Here is a 24,053-nt window from a genome sequence, read left to right as displayed (position 1 = left end):
CCGAAGCCCCTGTTCCAACAACCCTTTACGACCTAGCATCGATATACTAATTTTCCATAATATTACCTTACCCTTTCCTTATGGTACCAACAGGGAGAATTTGGTGGTCAATCACGAGCTTCTTCTGTTGAGGATCATTTCCTTCATTCTTATATCCTTAATGTTTGACTCAAGTGATACTATAAGGAGAATTTTTTCGATGTTGGTCACTTTTAGGGATTGAGGGGTTAACACATAAGACAGAAACTGAATCAATCGATTCCAATATGTTGAATCAAATTCGGGTATATGACAATGAAATCTTAACTTAACGAAGCACTCACCAACTCCTAAAATACTAAAAGGAAATTAGTTCAACTCATACGACTGAAGGGCCCATAAGGAACATACATGTCAGTGGAGGGGTATATCAGAAACGCCCTCGCGGACCCTGTAACCTCACCCACTGACAGGTCACTGGGCGACGACATTTCATATGAAGTCGAAACGCACCACAGAATTTTTTCAGGCCTTATTTTTACGACTGCTTAAGTAGTGTTCACGCTCGAAACCTCAATTTTAAAACTCCCAACGGTGGCCAAGTCACGTTATCAACTGTTACTCAGTTGATGATACCAAATTGTTTGCTTGGGTTCGTCACCCCCACTCCTCCCTCTATCCACTGTACCCATCGTGAACATTGACCGCGCGATTGCTGGGTACCAATTCCTGTTAGCGCATAATGGCGGAACTATGACATCAACATTTGTCTGAGCCCTAACATTTTCAATATGCCACTTTTAGACAAATGCGGACAACAATGTACAGGAAAGAAAGCGAAGTATCAGTGAAAATGGTATAGCCATGTTTTGTTGGGGTAGATGCTCCGAAGGCCAGCTTGGGTTGGGAGAGATTGAGGACGAAAATATCCTGTCTCCAAGGAATCTTGAAAGCACTTTCGGAACTGAGTCCGAAATTAAAGACATTGTGTGTGGCTGGGAGCATACAGCGGTCTTGAAAAAGGACGGTGTTGTCTATACGTGTGGAAGTAATGAAAATGGACAACTTGGGCATAATAAAGATGGAAAAAAGTTCGGTGGGTAAATCAGTCTATTGATCATCACTAGTTGACGTCGATCGCTTTGGTGTTGCTGTTTACATGTTTACTCCAAAGCTAGTTTATTATTTTTAATTGATATGCCGAGTGAAATCGCATATTCTAGTTAAATGTCTATCATAGCTATTTTCATCTTTTGTAGCAAAATTTTTGTTTCGATTGAATTTTGATTGAGCTAAAAGGGATGTTAACAATTAAGACAGATTACATTATGGGAATAGTTAAGCCTTTCACTCCCAAGATTAACAAAAGCGATTTCCCCTTTACAGTATCAAAGCATTTTCAAGAAAGCAGTTGATGACAAGAATGTAAACTATCAACTAGAGAATATATTGTGGTTTAACACCAAATTCTTAGAGCCAAAATTGTAGGAAATGTATCACAGGTGGTGTGGAGAACTTACTGTTAGATCTTGGGTGTCAATGAGTTACAAAAGCACAGTCATGTCTATATGATAAGCTGTATTATGTATGCTTTTTGCTTGATTGGTTCTTACTTCTGATGTATTGAGGGACAGAGATGTAGATAACATCACCATCAATAATGTTTTGCTTCTTGAATCACCACAAAAGAGGTCAAAATGTGGTAAGAACATGTGTGAGGCTCCTGTGTCACTTTTGTGTTCTTAACACATTCTGATGTCAGTTGTGATCTAGTATTGAACAGACACACAGTAACATGGAATCTATTTGTTGAATATACAGTCCTACAAAAAGATCAACATAATAAATGTTAAAAACTAGTTCCTTGTCATCTCAAGAAGCACAATATGTTATGTGACACACGGATAAAAAAATTAATGTAGTTGGAGAAAGATGTTTTTTGTCTTGTCATGAGTGTGGGACAAAGATAAAATTCTGAATCAAACCTCAGACCTATGGGTTCTGTGCTTTGATACACCACCACTGAGCCACAGAGACTCTATGGTAAGTAAGGTCTACTGGGGAGTTCATATGACATGTGTTCTGCATGCTGCAAGGATTAGCGATGTCAGTAGTGTCATGTCTGTAAATAGAATAAGAAAGATGGTAAGTTTTGATTTTGATAAAGAAATAGAGAAAGATGTTTTTCTTCTTGTCATGAGTATGGGACAAAGGAAAAATACTTATTTTAATTTTTTATAGCTGCTGCCTTGTTATTTTATAGTGGCATGGTTGATTTGGATGTGATAGCAACAATGTTTCTTCTGTTAAAATCTATAGTCCACAATTCAAACATATTTTTTATGATTTTGGTATCTTACCTTTAATGCTGGTATATATGTGGTGACTATTTTGCAGCTCGTGTAGATGCACTTGAAACACGCACAGTCAAGCAAGTGGTTTGTGGACAAATGCACACCCTGGCTGTCACAGATAGTGGACTTGTGCTTGCATGGGGTGACAACACTAAGGGACAACTGGGTCTAGGAAACACAGAGAACAATGTCCAAAGCCATCCAAAGTTAGTTATTATTATTTTTAATTCCCATTATAATGCTTCAGGGTATACCATGAACATAATCCACAACTGATTTCATTGAGGAACAATGGACAGAGTAAGTCAGAACAAAGTGGGATATGAAAGGAAATAGAAGTCAGCCCTCTGGATTCCCTAGTCAACCCATTTTGTTTTGTCCTCTGTGCCTTGTGGAGGCAAGTCGTCAAGTCAAACTCTTAGTTGCATTGTGGGCCACGTGGCCTCAAGACGTACCCCCCCTCCTCCCTAATTTTTCCTACAGGATGACCTGATTCTGCATTCTGTTCATATGCTAACACCCCCCCCCTCCCCCATCCTAAATTATTAGTCATATGCTAACACCCCCCCCCCCCGTCCTAAATTATTAGTCATATGCTAACACCCCCCTCCCCCGTCCTAAATTATTAGTCGGAACTTGCTATTAAAACATTGTGGGTGTTGAGTATTTTTTGTGATATAGATACAATATACTTTTTCTATGATTTTTCATTGTATTTTCTTAAAAATCATGATAAATTATGATATCATAACAATTGTAGGTGTGTAGTTCTTAAGATGTGTGAAGCATGCTGTATGTCCTCTCAGTCTCGTTATAAATTTTGGGTGATTAAGTCTGTACCAGAAGCCAAGTCGTCCATCCAGCCAGAGCTTATGCTGGTTTTCTTAATATACATGAAGTGACTAGGAGTATGACTATTCCCCCTATTCCTGAATGGATGGCTGGTCCATCACAAGATTACAACCCAGCATTTGATCAGGCTTCCCTGACAATTTCACTGGTACCCATTTATGCTCCTTGGTAGAGAGTGGCACTGTGAGAGGATAGTTTTTTTGTTCAAGAATGTAACACATTGACCTGGCCATGTGACAAATATGGACCCCGTGCCTGGAGTCCAGTTGTCAGTCTCAATATTCTTGACAACTGTAACACACCTGTGCAGAGTTTATTCTTTAGCATTGCTTGATTTAAATTTGTTCATGGTCTTTTACTTGTTTAGAATTGTTAGAAGTCTCCAGTCTGATGGTGTGATGGTATCACAAGTTGCTTGTGGAGCAAGGCATTCTTTAGCACTCAGTACAGGTAAACACTAAATTCAAAGCTGTCCTCACATGGTTTCTTTTTGTCAGTGTCCAGTAATTTAACAAAATGATATTAGTCATAAAAGAAAATAACAGTGCACCATAAGCTCAATTTTTGCCAACAATTCTCCATTTTTGTTTTAAGATAGAAGTTTTAGACATACCAATCCTAAAACATCCTTTTTTTTAATTAATTTGGAACAACTTTTTTTTAACTTCATATTGATTAGTGCTTTTTTACATGAAAATGTGTATTTTAGAAACTGAGTTTTTCAGTGGAGTCACTCGATCATAGATTTTGAGTTCAAGTACAAGTGTGGGTACACATTGAGTGCAAGTCATGTTGTTAGTGGGTCAGAACCACTGTTCTTCCACAATTGTTGCAAAATGTATTTTCCTTAGTGATATGATATGTTGTGTATGATTCTAGTCCTAAGAATTCGATGTTAAATCAAGTACAGTGTTACTATAATATTCCCTCATTGTTATTATTCTTTCCTCTCACAACCTTTCTGCTTGAACATGTATGAATATTGCAAGGAAAAAAATCCATGTCAGTGACTCTTGGGCGTGAAATGGTTAAATAATTGTTCTTTTGTTATGTAGGTGGATTCTTGTTTTCTTGGGGTGATAACAAACACGGACAGCTAGGAATTGGTAATTCAAGTCCAGTGCACAATGTACCTGAACATGTGTCTTCTTTGTGTGGGGTTCCCTTTGCTTTGATCTGTGCCGGTGGATATCACAGCTTTGCCTTGTCACTCTCTGGAGCACTCTTTAGCTGGGGGAGAAACAAGTTAGTAAAGTTCCACAATTTTTCCCTTTATTGATGATCAAGGGAAACTTGTTTATAACATGCCCATTTTTTCTCTTTTTAGCTTTGGCCAACTGGGAATAAATGACAACAAAGGTGTGTGTAGTTCTCCATTTTGCCCTGCTATCTCTCATTCATTTGATGTTAACTATTTATGCCCTAAAATCAGTATGCATATTCTCCACACTGTTCTCTATACATTTCCTAACATGCTGACAAAGAGAATTTGTTTAACAGTGAAGGACTCCTTTAGCTGGTTATCACCTCCTTTATTCTTGTGCCCTTCAAGTTTGATTCAGGGGTGATATTGTAGTGAGAAATTTGATACTAGTCAGTGTTAGGAGTAAAAGGGTTAAATCTTACAATTGATACAATGTGCTCGTTGGTTAAAAAATGTTCACAGTTGAATGCAATTAAAAATGATTTAGATACTACATTACAGTATTAAGTAAAAGTTGTTTGATACTTTAAGGCCAAATATTTATTAGGAAATTAGAAAACTATTTTAAAAAAGTAAAACAATCAAGCAATTTAGGCTTGCAATTTATTTTGAAACTTGGCAAACTTCTTTTAGATCATTCTATGCCTGTACTTGTGAAGTCCTTAAGATCACAAAGGGTGCGCTATGTCACAGCAGGAGAGTATCATACAGCTGCCTTGACAGAGGTAGAGTGTATAAGCTAATTCTTTGGTTGGCTGCTTTGAAGCTAAGGCAACATGTGCTCATGTAGTGCTATCACAGGGGATCCCTGTGACCCTCTGTTAACTGTATGGAACCCTTTGTGGATCTTATGGTCCAGATTTAACCCTTTACACCCTAAGGTCAGTATGCATATTCTCCATATTGTTCTCAGTACATTTATTAAGATGCTGAGAAGGAGAATTTGTCCAACAATTAAGAATTTCCTCAGATAGTGATCATTTCTTTTATTCTTGTAACCTTTATGTGTTATTCAAGGGTGATATTGTATGGATTGTATGGAGGAATTAGATGATAGTTACCCTTAGGGGTTAAAGGTTTAAGCTATGGAATATCCTACTGCATTCTAAGGGCTGTGCTCAAGTAGTTCCTGGGTGCCACTGGTGACTAATTTTAACCCTTTTTTTATAACTTTAATGTAACTTTGAGAGTTGTGTATCCGTTTCTTGAAAGGCTTGGTAACTTAACAGACTGAAGCCAGTTTTTAAAATCAAAATGTAAAGAATAGAGAAACAGGTTCTGGCATCTTAATTTGTTCCTTTAGCTAATACTGTTATCACATAATTTTCAAAACTTTTGAAACCCCCATTTTGAATGAAAACAGAACAGCTTTGTGGACCCATTTAAGTTACAAGGACCTTTAAGAAGCAATTAAGCAATTAAGATTTGTAAGACTGATATCTCCAGGCATCTGGTGGTTCCTAGAGTATAACTTTGAGTGGGTATTTCACAGTGCCCATCTCCACCCAGGAGAGAGAGGAGTTTTTAAACTATTTAGTGAAAAGTAAGTGCTGGCAGACTGTCAGGGAAACCTGAAGTAAAGCTCATTGGCTACCCTCATCAAATATTGGATTGGGTTACTATCCGACAGGAGAAGAAATTCTTCTCACTTAGTGAAGCCCAAGAACTTAACTAGGAACCAGCAAAATACATGTAGACCTTATCAGAGGGGAGCCATAGTAGAACTTAAATACTAAATTTTTTAAAATTATTTGTTGCAGTAGAATTGCACTGTAGTCTTATGATTATGTGTTTGACATGATTTTTTAAACAGTTGATATTTTATAGCTCTGTGTAATATGTTTTCTTATACATTGCAGGATGGAGGGGTGTTTACATTTGGTTGGGGCAATTTTGGTCAACTTGGACATAACTCTAATAGTGATGAATGTAATCCTAAAAAGGTACTTGAACTTTTTACTGAAAAAATATTTCTTAAAAGATAGGTGTAGTCTCTGCAAGCCTGAAAGCAGATGGTCACTAAAAATGGTTTTCACTTCCTGAGATAGAGAGGTGATGGAAGATGAGGCAGGCATTTGAACTTCATCTCTGAAAGAGCCTTCTGCATGATCATACACACATGTAACTGATTATGTTAGAGCTACTCTTGAACTTCATTATTGGCATTCAATTGTGATGTAAAACAAAACATCTAAATCATGGGTTTTCTTTTCTTAGCAAATTAATTCCATTCTGAATAATTTATTTGAAAAAATGAGTTACTAAACATATACTTTTATTAGGTGTTTGAACTAATGGGACAAGTGGTGACACAAGTTGCCTGTGGAAGGTATGATTATTTGTTACATTGGAGTAACTTTTGATAATTTATTTTCGATTGATAGTTTATGCTCAGAAAATGATTTCATTCTTGGAAGGAAGTTTTGAATCATTTTCTTGTTTCTTAGAGTGACATAAAATTTACTTTGATGCAGGTTTCACACACTGGCTTATGTTGCATCATCAGGAAAGCTGTTCTCATTTGGTTCTGGAGAGAATGGCCAACTGGGCAATAACAAAGTCACGAATATCAATAGCCCTGTTGCTGTTCACAACAGTTGGGTGAAAGTTAAACCTGAGAATCACTATGTTGTCCATAGAATAGCTGCAGGTGGTGACCACTGCTATATTCTTGTATCAAAAAAGGTAAGTGGCTACATGCATAATACAGGTAACTTTCTGCAAGTGGTACTTTGGGTGTGGTTCAACAAAGGTCAGTCACAGTGTACTTTGCAATTGGTTCATGGTTAGCAAGAGAACAAGAGAAGTGTAAGAGTTTCTAGAGGCAAAGTGAAGTGAGCTTATTGGGTGCAGAGCTTGAATTATTATTCAATTCATACTGTCATGTATATTTTACTTTTAATTAACATTTTTTGTTCAGAATCAGGACGACCGCAGTCCTTGTGATTTCCGGGTTCAAGACCGATCTAAACACCTGTGGACATTTACAGAGTCTAGTGTACTGGAGTTGGTTCAACAGTTGTCACTTCCCAATCCTTCAACCGAGATTTTTCAGTGAGTCATTATGAACTATAGGCCCTGGTTGTTCAATAACACTATCCACTGGAAAAAAATGCTATCTGGTGGATAGGGTAGTAATAACTAGATCCCTCACTCCTTCCAACCTTTTGATTACTTCAGTCAAATTTGATTTCCCTTAGATTTATGTTGTAAACTGTACATTTACAATTATTATAAATTCTTCCTTAACAACTGAAATCCTTGATAACTTGAACCTCTCTTGAGCTTCAAAGAAATTATAATTTCCCTTCCACTTCAGACCATTTTCTCCTCAGAATTTTTTCCTCAAAGAAACAGTTTATTGTAGTCTGAAGCCATGGCCATTATTACTTTAAAAAATGTGAATTGCTTGAACTCTGTTGAAAGATTTATTTTCTTTGAAACCTGCAAAGGTTACATTACTTGGACCTTCCTTGCTGTTTTGCTTTGTTTTGTTTCATGTTGTGCTGTGTTGTGATTTATAACTACAGTAATTTAGAAACCTGATGTTCCACACCTAAATATATCAATTGACTTCTCTTTACTCTCCGACTTATAACATTGGAATAGATCCTTGACTTACTGTTTTCTACCCAAGACATACAGTATAAAGTAGATTGTATGTCTGGAGTGCAAAACAGTTATCTCAATTCTTCCTTATTTCCAGTCATTTATTTTCAACTCTGGATAACTGAGTCCTTTTTCAATTTGCTTTGAAAGTTTGAGTTTGGTGACTAAATGAAATGATTTAGGAATTTGATTTTATGGAATAAAAATCCCTTTTTGCTAAATTGGGAAAGAAAGGAAGGAAGTAGTACCCATGAAATACTGTGTGGGGTTGTTTCCTTACTTGAGATATTGCTTAGTAATAACTATGAACTGTTTCTTCTTTTCATAACAGTAAATTAGAGACAACTTTCTCATCCTATTCATGTTTGAATGGATCATTTTTGGATAGGTAAGGCACCTAAATCTGTTTAAATTTTCTTTAATTTGTGAGTTTTTTTGTAGTTTATATGACACAATCAGTATTTATGTCGGTGCCCAAGCTTGTAGGGCTGAAAGTAGCTTATGAAGGCATCACAATGTTTTTAATCATTCATCAGTTTGGCAGTTGGTGAACGTGAAACATGATGGTGAAAATTTCATTCATTGTCTCTTCCAGAAATACATGTACAGTGCACTCTTGTGCAATTATTTGTATGTTATAATTATGCCTTTTATCCACTTTAGTCAACAAGTGAATGAATCAATCCTGTTCATGAAGTAGCTTTAATGAGAGATTAATTTTTACAATGTAATATAATTCCTAAATGTCTTTCATGTTCACCAATAATTTTCATCCCAAATGTGTGAGAAATACGCACACTGGTCTGTGGCACACACTTGTTGGTTAGTCCTTTTGTCCAGAATCAGTGTCGTAATATCATGATGTATCTACTTTTCTATGATGAAACAAAATTTATACAGTTTATGAAGACTACTTCTTAAAGTAACTTAAAAATTTATAGAAACTTTGCTGACCTTAATCAGAGTGCAAAATGCATAATACATAGAACTTTGTATTTTTCTTTCTGTATTTTCAGACGAAACCATGAACAAACAAGCTCTAAAATCCATGGCATTCATCTACAATCTGCAAGACGCTCCTTTGATCTGCTCAATGGAATGAAGCACAAGGCAATTGTTACAAAGGTAAATTCGTGTAACTTTAAGGATACCATTATCATTTTTCCATGCTTGGAGTAGTCTTGGTTTTAGAGGGAAGCCTCAGAGAATGACCAACTTAAAGTAGCTTAAACAGTATTTCTGATAAATTGAGTGTGCTGTCATTGGTGTATTTTGATCCTCATTATTAATCTGAGTACTAAATGTTGTTCCCAAAACACACAAATAGCAGCAGACCAAGGCGCTCTTAATATCAACATGTAAACTTTCAACCTCATTGCCTAATGAAGACTGGCAGTATAGCAGACAAAAGGTCACGATCAATGCAATTGATGGCCTGACTGCATTGTGAGACATATAATTAACTCCTAAACTCCCAAGATCTAATTGATAATTCTCCCCTCTAGCTGCTACACATATCTTTGTGAATTAGGAATGAGAATTTGGTGTTAGATCAAGACAACAACCTCCACTTGATAAGTTTGAATATTCTCTTTAGCTGTTTACGGGATAATGTAAGGATATTATTGGGAGAAGTTTCATTTTGATCACTTCTGGGGTTTAAGGGTTAAATGTTCATGGTAGATTAGATGTCTCCACAAAACCCTGATGAACAGCAACATTTTCTATAACATTGTTGTTTTGTTGTTCCACAGTTGTTTGCTGCCTTTACACATGGTGTCATTCACTCCCTCCTTCAACCACCTCCAGACATTGAAGCCCTCAGGGTCTATTTACTTCTTCCAGAATGTTCTGTTTATCAAAATGGTGAACAGTTTGAAAATATTGTCATTCCATTCAGTGAAGCCATCTTACGATTATCAACAGATGCCAGAAAAGTGTTAAGTAAGTTTGCCAGACATGAAAATGTTTGAAAATCATGTCAGTGGGTAAACCTATGTAACTGTATGTCATGGTTCTAACTTCAGTCTTTTTTGGAGCCAATTTAAATTTGATTGTTTTTTTGTCTGTGATTAAAGAGGTAGATTGGAAACAAAGAAAATTCAGAATTAACCTAGTGAGAACAATTGTTGCCGGAATTGATACAGGTTATTGTCTCTATCTGGTTTACTGACCTTAGGTGCTTGTTCTACATATGAATGGAATCTGTTGATTTAGTCTGTTTATTATGAAGGACTATGTCAAGTTACAGTCTTACCTCTACTCTGAAATATGCTTAACATGTTTTGCCATTAATTTGTTTTGTTGATTTTTTCAGTGAGATGGTGGTCCTCTTTACCATCCACCTTTTTCTCTCGTACAATGAAGGTCTGTCTTTTTAACTTCATTTTGGATGATTAGTTTGCACAGTATCACTTTAGTCATTAAACTCACTCCTTTATTAATGTTTTTTTTCCTTTGTTTCTGAATGCTTGTAAAGACCAGCTGGTATTGGTCATTTAATTTTGAAAACTTCTCTCCTTGTCAATGCATTTTTTTGTTTTGTGATGCTAACAGTCACATTTTGCTGTTGTGTAGATGTTTCAAGATTGTGTAAAGTACTTATTACACTTTCCTCCTCCAAAGTTTATAACTGAAGAGGTAAGTTAAACTATTTGCCTTTTGACGGGTAATTGTTCTTAAGCATAGAGTGACAGCACTGAAATACTACACGGCTACAAACTATATGTAGACTTGTTCTTATAAGTAACTTGCTGGGAAAGATGTTTTTCGTCTTGTCACGAGCGTGGGACAAAGAAAAAATTCCGAGTCTCCCTGAGAAATCTGAAATTCTGTTGGGTGTAAGAGGGGGAGAGAAAAAAAGCTTAGTGCTGCTGGAGTGAAAAACCGTTTAGTATTACAAGCAATAAAACAACCAGTCAAATTTCATCAATTTTAGAACTCTCTTCACCTCTGTTGAATCGAGGCAGCAGTGTCGTGATGTCACTTTTGGCGTGGAAAGCGAAATATTTTTGTTGAAAAATTATGCGAACGAAAATGCATTTAAATCCCTTTCGATTTAAAGAGCTGAGAGCTCTGAGTATTGAGCACCAGCAATATTTAGACATCGTTGGTGAGTTTCAAGTGTATAGAAAGTCATATATATGTGTATGAAGAAGCTGCGACTATCAGAATTCATAACACAAACAAAAGTGTCATCATCTTGACGGTGAATTGTTTTCAGGCCGTTAGACGTCAAGCAGCTTTGGCTACATGTTTAAATGTTTTAGAACAACTTAACACGGTGAGTTAACTATATACTTTTTTGTCTTTACATTGTAGGAAAAATTGAATATTGTCCCTCATGTGCCATAGCTTAGAGATGATTTTTATTTCAGGGGCTCTTTATGCTAATTCCCTCATCACAGTGATTGAATCATTTTCCTGTTCTCAGGAACGACAACGTAAAACTTTGGTAGTAGAGAGCTCAATCTAGAGAAGGGGAGGTTTGTTTCATCACGACAAGGGTTAAGGCTCTGGAGGCAGCTGAATTTCATGGTTTTTTTTTCGCATAACGCTGAAAATTTCGGCTGCATAGTATCACTGGTCCAGTAGTTAAGGCATTCAGATTTAATTTTGGAAATAAAGTCTATCTCAAAAGCTTATAATGGAGTGAGTGAAGGAAATGATATTTCTGATTGCTTTTTTTGCTACTTGATCTCTAGGTTAATACAGAATCTGGTGACATTGTACCATTTAAACAGTTTTATATTCCTGAGATACAGGCAACGATTGACATTAGAGCTGACTTCTTCAACTGGATTCAAAATCAGGTAAGACTTGAAAATATACCTTTTTTGTGAAAAAAGGGTTTATCAGATGATAATCTATTGTGATAAAATCGTGCAAATGCCTCTGATTTTGATTGTGACGTTTTGACTGCATTATTCTTGACTTCTTCAGACGATAAGATCGACTGGTTATGAAGCGTTAGAGTGTTTTTCGATTGAGTGTCGTAAAAATAAAAAAAGTGATCGCCATGGGCAAACAGAAAGGAAGCAAATACCCTGAAGAGCTAATTAGAACACACAGCAAAACAAGCAAACCACCTAAAGTGCGGGAAAACGCGGGCGACTAAGTCGTGATTGGTGGTAATTAATCATCTGATTGGTTGACTGGGTGGCACAAGCTTTCTAGACCAATAATAGAACAAGTATAGCAAAACTGTAGCAATCGCGGATTATTTTCGATAATTAATTGAAAATTGCTCAATGCTTCGCTGTGATTAATTAGTTTTAATGGCAGTCACTATAAACACTCTGGCGATATCGCTAACAACCGGAGGCCCTTCATATTCCAAGAATTATTCCATAAAAGTCCACTCACTCTACATAACGCTAAAACATCTGTGTAGTATCTTTCATAATCTTCACTTTTTTCAATTGTTTTGGGCAAAGTGCAAGAGAAATATTTGATCCCATCTTTACTGGATAAACCAGCACATGCAGCTCTCATTGCTCAACACACACACACACACACACACTAAAAATGAAACAACATGCTTCACCTCCTTTTACTTTTGTTTAGATTGTGACTAACCGTCAAGAATTTTGGCGCCACCTTAATCATGGGGTAGGCCTTGATTTTCCAAAGCTTAAAATCCAAGTTTGCTTAACGCTTTAAAGGGGAGAAGTGTGCCCCAGAAACCATATGATTTCTGTCTCTTTCCTTAAAAGGTTGTATTAAAATCTGCTATTTACCGCGTTCGATGAAAGTTCGTCGTGGACGTCGCTATTTTGAACACAACGCCTTAACTTGGCCGGACGGCCAAAAACACAAAGCGAGGCTAACAAACCGCAGCAGCTCAAATAAACATTTGAGTTAAGAGTCCCTTTTGTGTGGTTCCTAATTATTCAAAGAGATGCCCCCTTTTAATTATTAGGAACTACGCAAAAGAGACTCTTAACTCAATGTTGATCTGAGCAATAGCGGGTTGTAGGCCTCGCTTTGTGTCTTTGGGCGTGCGGCCAAGTAACGGCGTTGTGTTCAAAATAGCGATATCTACGGCGGACGTTTAACGCATTCGAAGATGATTTTCGTGAGGCTGGTGACCATTTGACTATGAGCAGTGAGACTGTACTCCACAAGTAAGGACGAACGTAGCTAAGATGGCGGCGTCTGTAGCTAAAGTTTTAACACATTTATAGATGATATTTCACAGGGTACGTTACCCTCTGGAATGTTAAAAACTTAATCAGCGACATGACTTCAAATATTTTTTTTGATGGTGCAGTTAACAATTAAATGTTTTCCTGAAGCTAATTCTCTTTTAACGTCGTTCCACCTGGTAGCTTTAGGTTCAGTACGCCTATTTTAATTGTAAATTTTCCTCTCTCAATCAAGATAACGATCTTGCTATAAGAGAACGAGTGTCATTTGAAAGTTTGAATTAATAGTATGTAGGTAGGAATGACTGATTCTCTATCACTGTTTCTTTTTAAGCAAACCTTTTCCTTCTGTCGGTATCCATTTGTTTTTGATGCGGAAGCTAAGACCACGCTGCTTCAAACAGATGCTGTTATGCAGATGCAGGTATGTCAAAAAACTAACTATAAGAAGTTTAGACTTTATAATACAATAAACGTGCCTTTCATCCAGACTTGGTCTCTCACGTGAATTCAGGATATTTTCAAGGGATCAGGAACGTTTTATTTCCATTTCATCCCATCCTGTCCAATTCCATTCCAGGGTGATTGTGTATTTGTATGGATACTTATTTGTTACTCCCCCAATGGGGCTTTTAAGGTCCAATATAAATGAATGATCAAATGAATAAACGAACGAATGAATGAATAAACATAGTATTTAAAAATCCCAAATGAGAGGAGGCAGATCAGTTGGCCATATACAAAGCGCACCCAAGGAGTTGAACCTGGGGCAACCGAGAACAAACCCAGAGGGTAGCAAGGCTTGGGGCTGGGACCCGGAACCTGCAGATTTAAAGCCCAGTGCTCTAACCACTCGACCACATGGCCTCCAATAGGATTGTGTCCCTTACATCCTTTCCCAAGAGCATCCCTTTGGCTATAACTGATAAATTTAGTTGCATCCGCCACGGATATATTTTGGAGGAAGGTATTTTTTATCCGGACATGACGAGTGTACAGGAAAAGCACTTCATCAAAACGTGGCTATGGCCGAAGGTAGACTCCATTTCGTGAAGCATTGAGACTCTTGGGCAAACGAAATTAACTGTTTCTTGGAAGAACAGACAAATGTGTATCAAGGAACTTTTTAAACGCAACTCGTGTCGCTGTAAAGATGATTTAAGGCTGGGTAGGACAAGATCGAAAGTTAGTCGAGAAAACTGGTGCCATCTCCTCTGCCAATCAATTGTAAGACCAAGGCTCATCCCAACTTAGTCACTCGCGTTTTTCCGCGCTTCAGGCGGATTGCTTGTTTTTTCTTTGAGTTCTCGTTGTGATTACTTTGGTTTTGGTTTTTCGATACTCATTTGAAAACTGCTCATGTGAAATTAGCCAGAATTTTTTTTTTGGTGAAAGAGTCAGCTATCACCTTTTTGCAATTATTGTAGAGCGCTGTGGAAGAAGTAAATCGCCGGAATGTGAGGATGATGATGTCACAACTACCTATTGACCCAGTTAACCCAATACTGGTGATTGTAGTGAAAAGGGACAGCATTGTTAGTGACACTCTGACACAGATCATGAAATGTGGTCCGTATGACTTGAAGAAACCTCTTAAGGTATGCTGCAGAACTTTACGACTAACTTTGTTGGTTTAAAGCCTGAAAAAAAAGTTATTTAGTAGATTTATCACTATTTCGAAGGGTTGGCCAAACATCCTTCGGTGTCCGCTGCTTATCGTTCATCCACCTTTCGAACAACTGGAGCCTGGGGCTTAGCTTTGTAGTTACAATTTACAATATTTTATTTCAGAATAACATACAAAAACGTAGTTATTAAGAAAAAGGAAACCCAGAGGTTAGCCCTATATCAAGGGTCTCCTAAAGAAAAAAAATATAAAATTATTTAAGGTCACTATACAAAAACAAGTACTAAAAATATTAAAAAGTCAAGTGAAAAACAGATAAGTATCATAAATAAATAAATATAAAATGGCCATTCAATAAACATTCATATGATTCTTCAATCTTAATTTAAACTTACTAACGTTAGGGCAGTCACGAAAATTAAATACATTAATAGGAAGATCGTTCCAATGTTTGATAATTCTGACAAAGAAAGAATTTTTATAACAATTCAATTTTGCGAGTTTGGTTTGTTACTTATATGGATGGTTAGATCTCGACTTAGTGTTCCTGCACAGTTCAAAATAATTGCTATACGCTAATCGCGTTACTTTAGAGAATGAAGCCTTTAAACCCAAAAGAATTTCCAATGCTTTTCAGTCCCGCCTAGTAGGTTGTGGGAGTTTTCGTTTGGCTATGGCGTTTTGTCATTTTTCCTTGATATGTCCAAAAAAATTTATTTCAAAATTGAAAATTATAGTTACATTCGTGTGCATAGATTGATTAAGTGAGTTAATGAGTATGTCGTTTGATCCTCGTATCCACCTGTAAAACTAAAGCCTTTAGCTGGCTTTTGAAACAACTGGGAGAATCATAAAAACCGATAAGGCTGGTCTCGTAAGGAAGTCATGAAAACACGATAAAGAATACCTTAGCCTGTTCCCAGCGTTCAGTTAGTAAAACGAAGCGTTATTGTAAACGGCGTGATGATAGCAGAGATTTGAAAAACGAGAGAGATTTGGGTCGGTTCGCGTAATGAACGTGACTCGATCCAAACCTTCATTTTCGCTCTAAAGCTACTGATATCGCGCCTGTTCACACTTTCGCTCCGTTCTACTAACTGAACACTTGGAAAAGCCTGATGAGACTGCCTCACTATTTCCTCCTTTTTTTGGCAGGTCGTGTTTCATGGTGAAGAAGGTGTTGATGCTGGTGGTGTAAGGAAGGTAAGGTGTCCTAACACTTTTATGAACAGACATTGTTCTCAAACGCATGATTTGGACGGTGGACGCTCTCGCAAGTGGATGTGCTCGGAATTCAAAGATATTTTCCAGTGTTTAGTACAAAAATGGTCCTCATAAGTGGACTCTTGGTCAGAGGTATAACTGAAAGGCGAAAAAAGCGGTTTCTTGTAGTTTCTGTGTCTCACAGTCAAATTCTGATTTCTTTAGGAATTTTTCTTGCTGCTTTTGACGGAGATCTTGGACCCCAAATATGGAATGTTTACCTACATTGAAGAGTCTCAGACCATTTGGTTTAATGATCTGGTATGTGTCTTACTTAAGATCTCTACTATTAAGGAATGTTGGTGACCCAATGTTTCTTTGAATTCAGATTTCGGACCCGTATAACGTCACTCTTCTTTTAAGGGGGTAAGGGGGGGGGGGGTGGTGGGTGGGGGGCGCTTAATTATTCTTAATTAATTATTCTTTTACAGTCAGAGGAGAGTGATAGAGTAGAGAGTTTGTGACTAGCATATCGTTCTGTGTCACTCGTGTTAACGGCAAAGTATTGTTCCAGTGGCATTGCTGCTAAGACTTTAAATCAAGGCATTGCTAGAAGGTACACTGCTGATTCTCCAAATGATATTGTTTACTGATTGCTTCCCTCTGTTGTTGTAGTCATTTGAAGAAAGTCCAATGTTCCTGTTGATTGGTGTCATCTGTGGATTGGCCATATACAACTCTACTATCATTGACCTCAGATTTCCTCCTGTTTTGTATAAGAAACTTTTAGGCAGGTTAGAATAACGCTGTGCTCGGTTCATGGAAGGCACTATGTTTTGTCAATGTCATTTAAACCCTCCCTTACTCTCAAAAGTGATTAACTTGTGAAATCTAATCTTTTTCGGCTGTGATTTCTTTACCATACTCTTAAGAAAGTTTCAGCAAAATTATTGCAGACTTTTGTTCAAACTTTTTGCACAAGAGTATTACTATCTGATAACTATCAAGGTGAAAATTTCAAATTCTAATTGTGTCTACCTGATGCAACCGTTACATCGGATAGACTCCTTTTCACTTTTCTTAAACCTGAACGCCTTTTAAATCGCTATTAATCCTTTCGTGAAGAAACACTTCGAAGACTTGCTAAACATGCTTCTAACAGCAGAGTGTAAGGCCATTGGGGATGTGGTATGCCTCAATAACACTGCCTTTTATCACTGCTCAGTTTAGCTCCCCAAGAATATTATTTAGAATTACTAGTGTATTCATGAAAACTTTTGCATAAATTTTTATAGGGTAAACATATGTTTTGTTGTCTTTTTTGACTTTCATAAACGTCTTTGTGTTTACGTTCTGAGTTGTGGTGCATTTATTGTCTCGACAACCTTTCCAAAACAGTTTAGTTTTGTATACTTATATTGTGTGTTGATATTACAAGAAAAAAATGACGGTCACTTTTTTTTTCCTCTTTTCTATCAGGAAACCTAATCTTGATGACTTCAGAGGTTTTAAACCAGCAGTTGCCAAGTAATTAAATTTCCTTGTAGACTAAAGGAGTTTTCTGTAATAATGCACTAAGGAGATTTACGCCGACGGGTAAAGGTATCGCTAAAAGGTATACACTCAGCCACCGTTCACAGCCATAGCCAGTGAACAGAAATATACGCATAATTTAATTTTTCATGTAGCCTCAAAATAAGGCGGGAGTCAGTTATTTGGGGATTTTGTGGATAGTCTTCGATTGTTCAGTTTAAACCCATCTGTTTTGTACTACAGGTAATTTAGTGTTAACAACTGGGTTGAAAACGTAAATTAGCCATCGTAAAGGGTAAAAAAGCTGACGTTTCGAGCGTTAGCCCTTCGCTCTGACGAAGGGCTAACGCTCGAAACGTCAGCTTTTTTACCCTTTACGGTGGCTAATTTACGTTTTCAACCCAGTTGTTACCACTAAATTACCTGCTATACTCTCCCACCGACGCAGCACCACAGTTTCTTTAGAAACTTACCCCTTTATGTTTTGTACTACAACTCACCTGATCACCTACGGATCATTTGCAGTGTAGCTCCTGTCCCTTTCACTCCTCAAGCAAGGAAACTTGAATTTGAATTTGCCAACAGTGTGTTCCAGTAACGATAAGAACTTTCACGATTGATTGACAGGAACCTTGAGTATTTGTTGGAGTATGACCAAGCAGAAGGAGACCTGGCGGAAACGTTTGGACTCAATTTTCAGGCAAGTTAATATAGTTTGGGTTGCATGTGGATATGTTATGTTTCCTACCACATTCTTTACAAGTTTTTGTGACTGGTACCATTTCCCTAAATGTCTTTACAGTTATTATGTGCTGAATACTCTCTCACCTGTGTGTTGATTCTCCTAACTTATTAATAAGGTTCACCCTGAAAGTTAAAACAATTTTCAGTTGTGTCGGCGAAAGTGATCCGCCATTACTTTGGCTTACTTTTTGGCTTTGCTCTGTGATTGGTCAAGAAAACTCGCGCCATCCTTTCAACCAATCAGTTGCAAACTAAAGACGATCGTAGCTTGTTAATTGGCGTTTTGCCGCGCTTCATGGAGATTGCTTTTTTCACTGTAAGTTCTTATTGGGTAATGATAACTCAAAGATCTGTCTTAAAACTATGTTTTTCGACCAGTCACCTGCACAACAGAAAGTAAATTATAATGAGCTGTTTTCTAATTTTTGCTCAGGTTGTACGTGAGAAGTACGGAGCATTAGAATATATAGATTTGATTCCAGATGGAGGAAAAACTCCAGTCAATCTCGAGAACAGGTGCGATGACCAAAACCCCTTATTTTTAAGCCTTTGATCCCTAAAAGTAAATAGCATTTAAGTTCTCTTTACAGTATGACCCCTAAAGCAAACACTAAGGTCACGAAAGTAGGGGAAATGATCACCAATGAAAGATACTCCTGGTTGTTAAACAAATTCTTGTTGTCAGCACCTTAGGAAATGTAGAGAACTGTTTGGAGAATAAGCTTACTGATGTGAAAGTGTAAGAAGAGATATGGAGAAATATTTGAATGCAAATTTCAGCGCGAGAACGTCTTTAAAATATAGAAAACTTCTAAAAATTATGAAAGGCGTAAAGTCACATATACTATGCGTTACTGCAAAGTATATATACATAAGAAAAAGACCATCCCTCTCTTTCGATACTCAATCTATTTTGCCATCGTTTCGTATCGTGTAGTTTTATTGAAATGGGGTAGTGGTTTGCTTTAATGTTATGAATTGCGGTCGATCAAATTGTCTTGTCTTGTTATGGTAAGATATGCTGTATAGTGTTGTGTGTGGAATTTTTCGTTTGTATTGTTCTGTTGAGCACGTTTCGCATCATTTGGTGGTTTTTTTTCCTTTGTCTAGAGTGCAGTATGTGGATGTGTATATCGATTATTATTTGAACAAGTCAGTCGAGAAACAGTTTGAGGCTTTTGCTCAAGGATTTCATCGGGTGTGTGGTGGAAAAGTCATGGTGGGTGCAAGTGCTGCTCTGTTAATACCATTTTTTTTCGCATAATTAAGTAATTGACCGCACTTTTTGTCGGTTATCAAAAATCACGCGTGGGAGGCGAGTGTTCTCCCGACTCACAGGTGGGTTATTACAAATTGCGCTCTATTGCTTTTATGAAGTAAACTTAAAGGTCTGACTATATGAACAAAGTTTAGCCGTTGTTTAACAAAACCGCATCTTAAACAATACTCAATCAAGGTCAACCTTCCATCTGAACATTTATTTTTGTGAACAGTGTCAAAAGGGTCGGAAGCTAACAGTGGCAGGTCGTTTATTAAATTGAATTAACCCTTTTTTAGAGAATACCTGAGGCCTACTGATTGCGTGAAACCGTGGTTTGAGTTAGACCTTGTGTAAATAACCAGCCTAAAGGGTTTACCTGTGCGATAAACGATAGCTTTCAGACCAATTAGGGTTCTCGTAATATCTCAGCTATGTATTATAACATATCGCTTGTTAGCATTTATTTATTTACAATGGCTCGTTGTGGACAATGCCTTAATTTAGCATGAAAGTCAGGCTTGCCTTTTGTCACTTATTTGGACATCTTTCTGATCGTTCTAGGAGTTTTTTCATCCGGAGGAGTTAATGCAGATGGTGGTAGGATGTCAAGATTATGACTTCAGGGAACTCGAAAAGGTAATAGAACATACAAGATAAAAGGAAAAGAGACTGAACAGTAGTTCAAAGGACACGGGGAAGTTTTTTTAGAGTTAAAAGAACACCTGGGTGCTGTGCATTCGAACAACCGCTCCACTCCAGTTATAGCGTTTCGCCGAGTGGCGTGTTCCCTTCGCTCCGCGCGTTACTCTAATGTTGTTTAAGTTAAATGGATAGGATTTTCTGTCGTTGCGTTCTTACCCACAGTGTTCAGCTCCTTTTCTGGATTCCCTATCAAACAATATGTAACTTTATTTCATTTCCATTTTTCAGGTAGCGATGTACAAAGGCGAGTACTTCAAGGGCCATCCTATTATCAGAAACTTCTGGGGAGTTTTCTTTGACTTTCCGTTCAAAATGAAGAAAAAGTTCCTTGGTGAGTTTTTGTATCAGCGAGACTGAGCCATCAAATCGCGGACGAGTCATGAGATTGGTTTTTATTCCTTTACAAGACTGACCAATAAATGCAGCCTTTCTGAAAAAGATGGTAACAAGAAAGTAAGGAAGAGGGTGACCGAATTAATGAAGCACATATACAGGGGATTGTTTTGAATTTGCCTGTGAGCTCCAATCTCTTCACATCACAAAAGCAACTTTTCACCAAGCTGAGATTGTAAAGAAATATGTACCTCGTACTAACCTCATTTTCCGGGTCAGTACTGTAGGTAACGGACCGAGTTTTTCCTCTCGGATTTGTATGGCCATAAATCTGAGCAAGAACAACGCGTAACATATTTTTGTATTTCACTCTGGGTTCAAATAGAGGGAGACAATTCCTATGCAAGCAAACTTTTGAATTTAGCGGGCCACACAGTGAAATACGGCCCGCTAAATGAAGCAGCATGGAGCACGTGCTAACTTAGAGATATAATAAGACGAAATATGTGTTACATTTGTCTGAATTCTATCCTTCAGCTTTCCTAACAGGAAGTGACAGAGTACCAATTTTGGGAATGAAATCCATGAAGGTATAACTAATCTCGTAATATTTTCATTATTTCTTTGCTGGTGATCCTGAAGTTGATTACTTTCAAGGCCATTACAAAATAACGTAATAGAGTGATATGCTGAAATACTTAAACGAAATCTGTTGATTTATTAGAATTTAGCTCAGCAATCACAACACTTAAGATAATTGTTATCAATTGACCCATATATAAGATTTCACGAGTTTGGAAGTTATAATCAAATAAAGTCACTCATCCTGAATGATGTATTCTCTGTATATCTTTTTTCAAAACAGATCATAATTCAGCCCGTAGCTGGAGGAGAACAAGGAGATCACCTTCCTGTGGCACACACGTGCTTCAATTTGCTGGACTTACCGAGATACTCAACAAGAGAAATGATGAAAACAAAACTCAGCCAAGCAGTGGAGTACTCAACCGGCTTTGGGCTTGCGTAAAAAATTATCAGTCATTATCCTGCAAGTAGACTTATTCCTGGCTATTCCTAGAGGGGAGTATAGCTTTAAACCTTAATATGTGTTGAAAGAAGAGTGAGATAAAAAGCGTCTGTGATGATCCAAACGACAGCGAAATAACAAATTTACCGAGGTTGCAGTCATGCACGCTCTTTCTGATGTCAATGGTGCTTCGTTGGCAAGCAAAAAAACGCGAGAGTTCCTCGCCAAGCCACTTGAGGATTTGCGATTTGTTACGCAGAAATGGAAAACCGCAGGTTGTATGGTTTTCAGCGTTGCAAAATCGCGCTGGTCACTCAAAAGGTGTTTGTCAAGAACCTGCAGGGTTAAAAGCTCGCTGAGGCAAAATACGAAGTGACGAGTATCATGGACTTGTAAGACTTGCCTGCGGTTCTCAACGTCTTGAATTTGTCAGTTGTTTGAAGGCAACTGTTGACTCTGTGTTCTTTTTACTGAAGTGTGGAGGTGATTTTTTTGTTTCGCTTTTCCATACACCAGGATTTGGGAGCGCTAAGAAAGAAATTCAGCTCAATGCTCTGATAATTTGAATTATCCGTGCAATAGGATTTGTAGGCAACGAGAAAAGATCTTAAAATTATTTTTGACATGTCAGATGGCAACTTGATCTCTGGTATGTGGGTTGGTCATTTGAAGGAAAGGAAACACAGGGTGAATAGTTTTTTGGACGAGACAAAACCGCTTCTAATGCTTCCTAAACAATTTCTGTGACTCATTATTTTTGTTGCTACAGACGTGGCTTAAATTTAAACCAGGTGTGATGTTTGCGATTTATTCCGGGACCACTCTGATACCGAGAATTCTCGAGATTCTCTTTATACTCGAAGCTAATGTTTTAGCGACTTGTCCCCGGCGCGTCATGTACCAGTGAATTTTACCGCCCACCGTATCCTAGCCTTTAGAAATAATTTTAGATTTGTTAATTAAAAGGTTTTGGTGTATAAAACTTTTGAAATAAATACGATTCTTAAAATCTGGGAACCGGGTATTCTCCTTTTTGTCTTTTTGTAGTTCATATCTAAGACCATCGGAAAGGCTGTCTGTGTGTCGTTATCTCAAATCGCGATCTACGCGAAATTGATGATGCAGTGAAGCTGGTAATGGAAATCTCGCCTCTAAGCAGCCGAAGAGACAAAAGCAACCGCTAAGAGTGTAATCCGATGTCTCCGAAAGATTGGGAATGTTTCCACGCAGAAAATTTTTAAATGTAATCCATACCCTTAAATATTTCTTTAAAATCATTTAAAAATTGTAGAATAAAACGCACAAATATGGACATGCTTCGTTCTTTTTCTCACCTTGCTATCGGAGTCTACGTCCCCCTTTACAGCTTTGATACAATTTGGAGTCGTTTTTTTCTAGCTAACCTTGTAGCTGGAGTACACAACATTGTTTGGTGGGAGAGAACCTAATACTTTTATAAAATTCTCTCGCACTTTGCTTAGGAGCGCATTGTGCTCAATTGGGCCTCTTAATCGTCGACTCAGTCATAAACCCTCTTTCACTCCGGCAACTATTGCATATTGAAGGCAAGAACTAAGATTTCTTTGCACTAATAATTTATTATTATAGTTTTCTTGGGTTTGATAGTCAAATGGGAAAATCCTTTCAAACATGTTATTGTTGACAATTGCTGAATTCCTGTCTGGAAAAAGCTATGTTAATTTACCCAAATAGGAAAAATGAAAGTTACGATGACTCTAATCTTTTGGACAATCCCATTATCTTCCATCGTGTTGATAAGAAAGAAGGCCGAAACTGGTTGTTGACAAAAAGTTATTTTATGATTTCGCGAACCGGTGTTCTCTTTTCGGGGATCAAAGATAAAAAAAGCGACCATTTCTATTTTATTCTCTTAAGTCGGGCAGTGGCATGAACGAATGACTTAAGGCCTATTTACACGGCACGACTTTGTCGCATGCGACAAGCTTACGACAGGCCTACGACATGACTTAAGAGTCGTAAGCGAGTTGTAGGTTTGATTTACACGAAACAATTCGTGTCGTAAGCCTGTCGTAAGCTTGTCGCATGCGACAAAGTCGTACCGTGTAAATAGGCCCTTAGAGGTACCTTCGTCTTTTACCTTTGAGACCTATGCTTCCGTTAGAGTTTCTTAACTCTTATGTTTTAGCTTTGAAGCTGTCATTCTTCTCATATGTATGAATTTATCTTATCCCTCTGCAGGTCATGTTTTACTAGTCTTTTTTTTTTTAGTGCATGTTTTACCACTCTGCTTTTTATTAGTCCAAGTTTTATTAGTCTTCCATTTATTATTAGTCCATTTTTTTACCAGTCTGCTTTTTTTAGCCAACGTTGTGCGAGTCTACATTTTATAAGTCCATTTTTTACTAGTCTGCCTTCAAATAGTCCACGTTTTACTTGTCTGCCTTTTATTGGTCCATTTTTTACTAATCTGCCTTTTATTAGTCCATTTTTTACTAA

The 24,053-nt window shown here is 37.5% G+C and overlaps 1 protein-coding gene across 2 annotated transcripts; it reads left to right on the top strand.

The window, feature by feature from the left end:
* The first annotated feature begins 721 nt into the window (after positions 1–721).
* Positions 722–22,592, top strand: LOC131784453 (probable E3 ubiquitin-protein ligase HERC4). Of its 2 annotated transcripts, XM_059101256.2 has the most exons (31): positions 722–1,075; positions 2,377–2,539; positions 3,553–3,635; positions 4,241–4,430; positions 4,513–4,544; positions 5,023–5,114; positions 6,249–6,332; positions 6,672–6,718; positions 6,864–7,074; positions 7,310–7,443; positions 8,330–8,386; positions 9,015–9,123; positions 9,753–9,942; positions 10,316–10,365; positions 10,576–10,638; positions 11,222–11,281; positions 11,703–11,810; positions 12,565–12,609; positions 13,480–13,569; positions 14,573–14,743; positions 15,928–15,975; positions 16,201–16,296; positions 16,651–16,769; positions 17,455–17,502; positions 18,136–18,208; positions 18,686–18,768; positions 19,363–19,471; positions 20,075–20,149; positions 20,444–20,546; positions 21,086–21,138; positions 21,414–22,592. In XM_059101256.2, the coding sequence occupies exons 1-31, from the start codon at positions 844–846 to the stop codon at positions 21,573–21,575; spliced, it is 3,180 nt and encodes a 1,059-aa protein (XP_058957239.1). In that variant the 5' UTR covers positions 722–843; the 3' UTR covers positions 21,576–22,592. The 2 variants fall into 2 exon arrangements, with proteins under 2 accessions (XP_058957239.1, XP_058957240.1); XM_059101257.2 differs by lacking the exon at positions 12,565–12,609.
* The last annotated feature ends 1,461 nt before the right edge of the window (positions 22,593–24,053 follow it).

This window comes from Pocillopora verrucosa, chromosome 5 (genome assembly GCF_036669915.1).
Source record: "Pocillopora verrucosa isolate sample1 chromosome 5, ASM3666991v2, whole genome shotgun sequence".
Classification (NCBI taxonomy): domain Eukaryota; kingdom Metazoa; phylum Cnidaria; class Anthozoa; order Scleractinia; family Pocilloporidae; genus Pocillopora; species Pocillopora verrucosa.
The sequence above is the reverse complement of the archived record's forward strand: the minus strand, read 5'-3'. Positions and strand labels throughout refer to the sequence as shown.

Bases quoted from the DNA above. Each gene is read 5' to 3' on its own strand.
- LOC131784453 (XM_059101256.2), top strand. From the start codon at position 844: ATGTTTTGTTGGGGTAGATGCTCCGAAGGCCAGCTTGGGTTGGGAGAG. The intron at 9,943-10,315 runs GTAAGTTTGCCA...TGATTTTTTCAG, and splicing joins AGATGCCAGAAAAGTGTTAA to TGAGATGGTGGTCCTCTTTA. The intron at 11,811-12,564 runs GTAAGACTTGAA...ACTTTTGTTTAG, and splicing joins TCAACTGGATTCAAAATCAG to ATTGTGACTAACCGTCAAGA.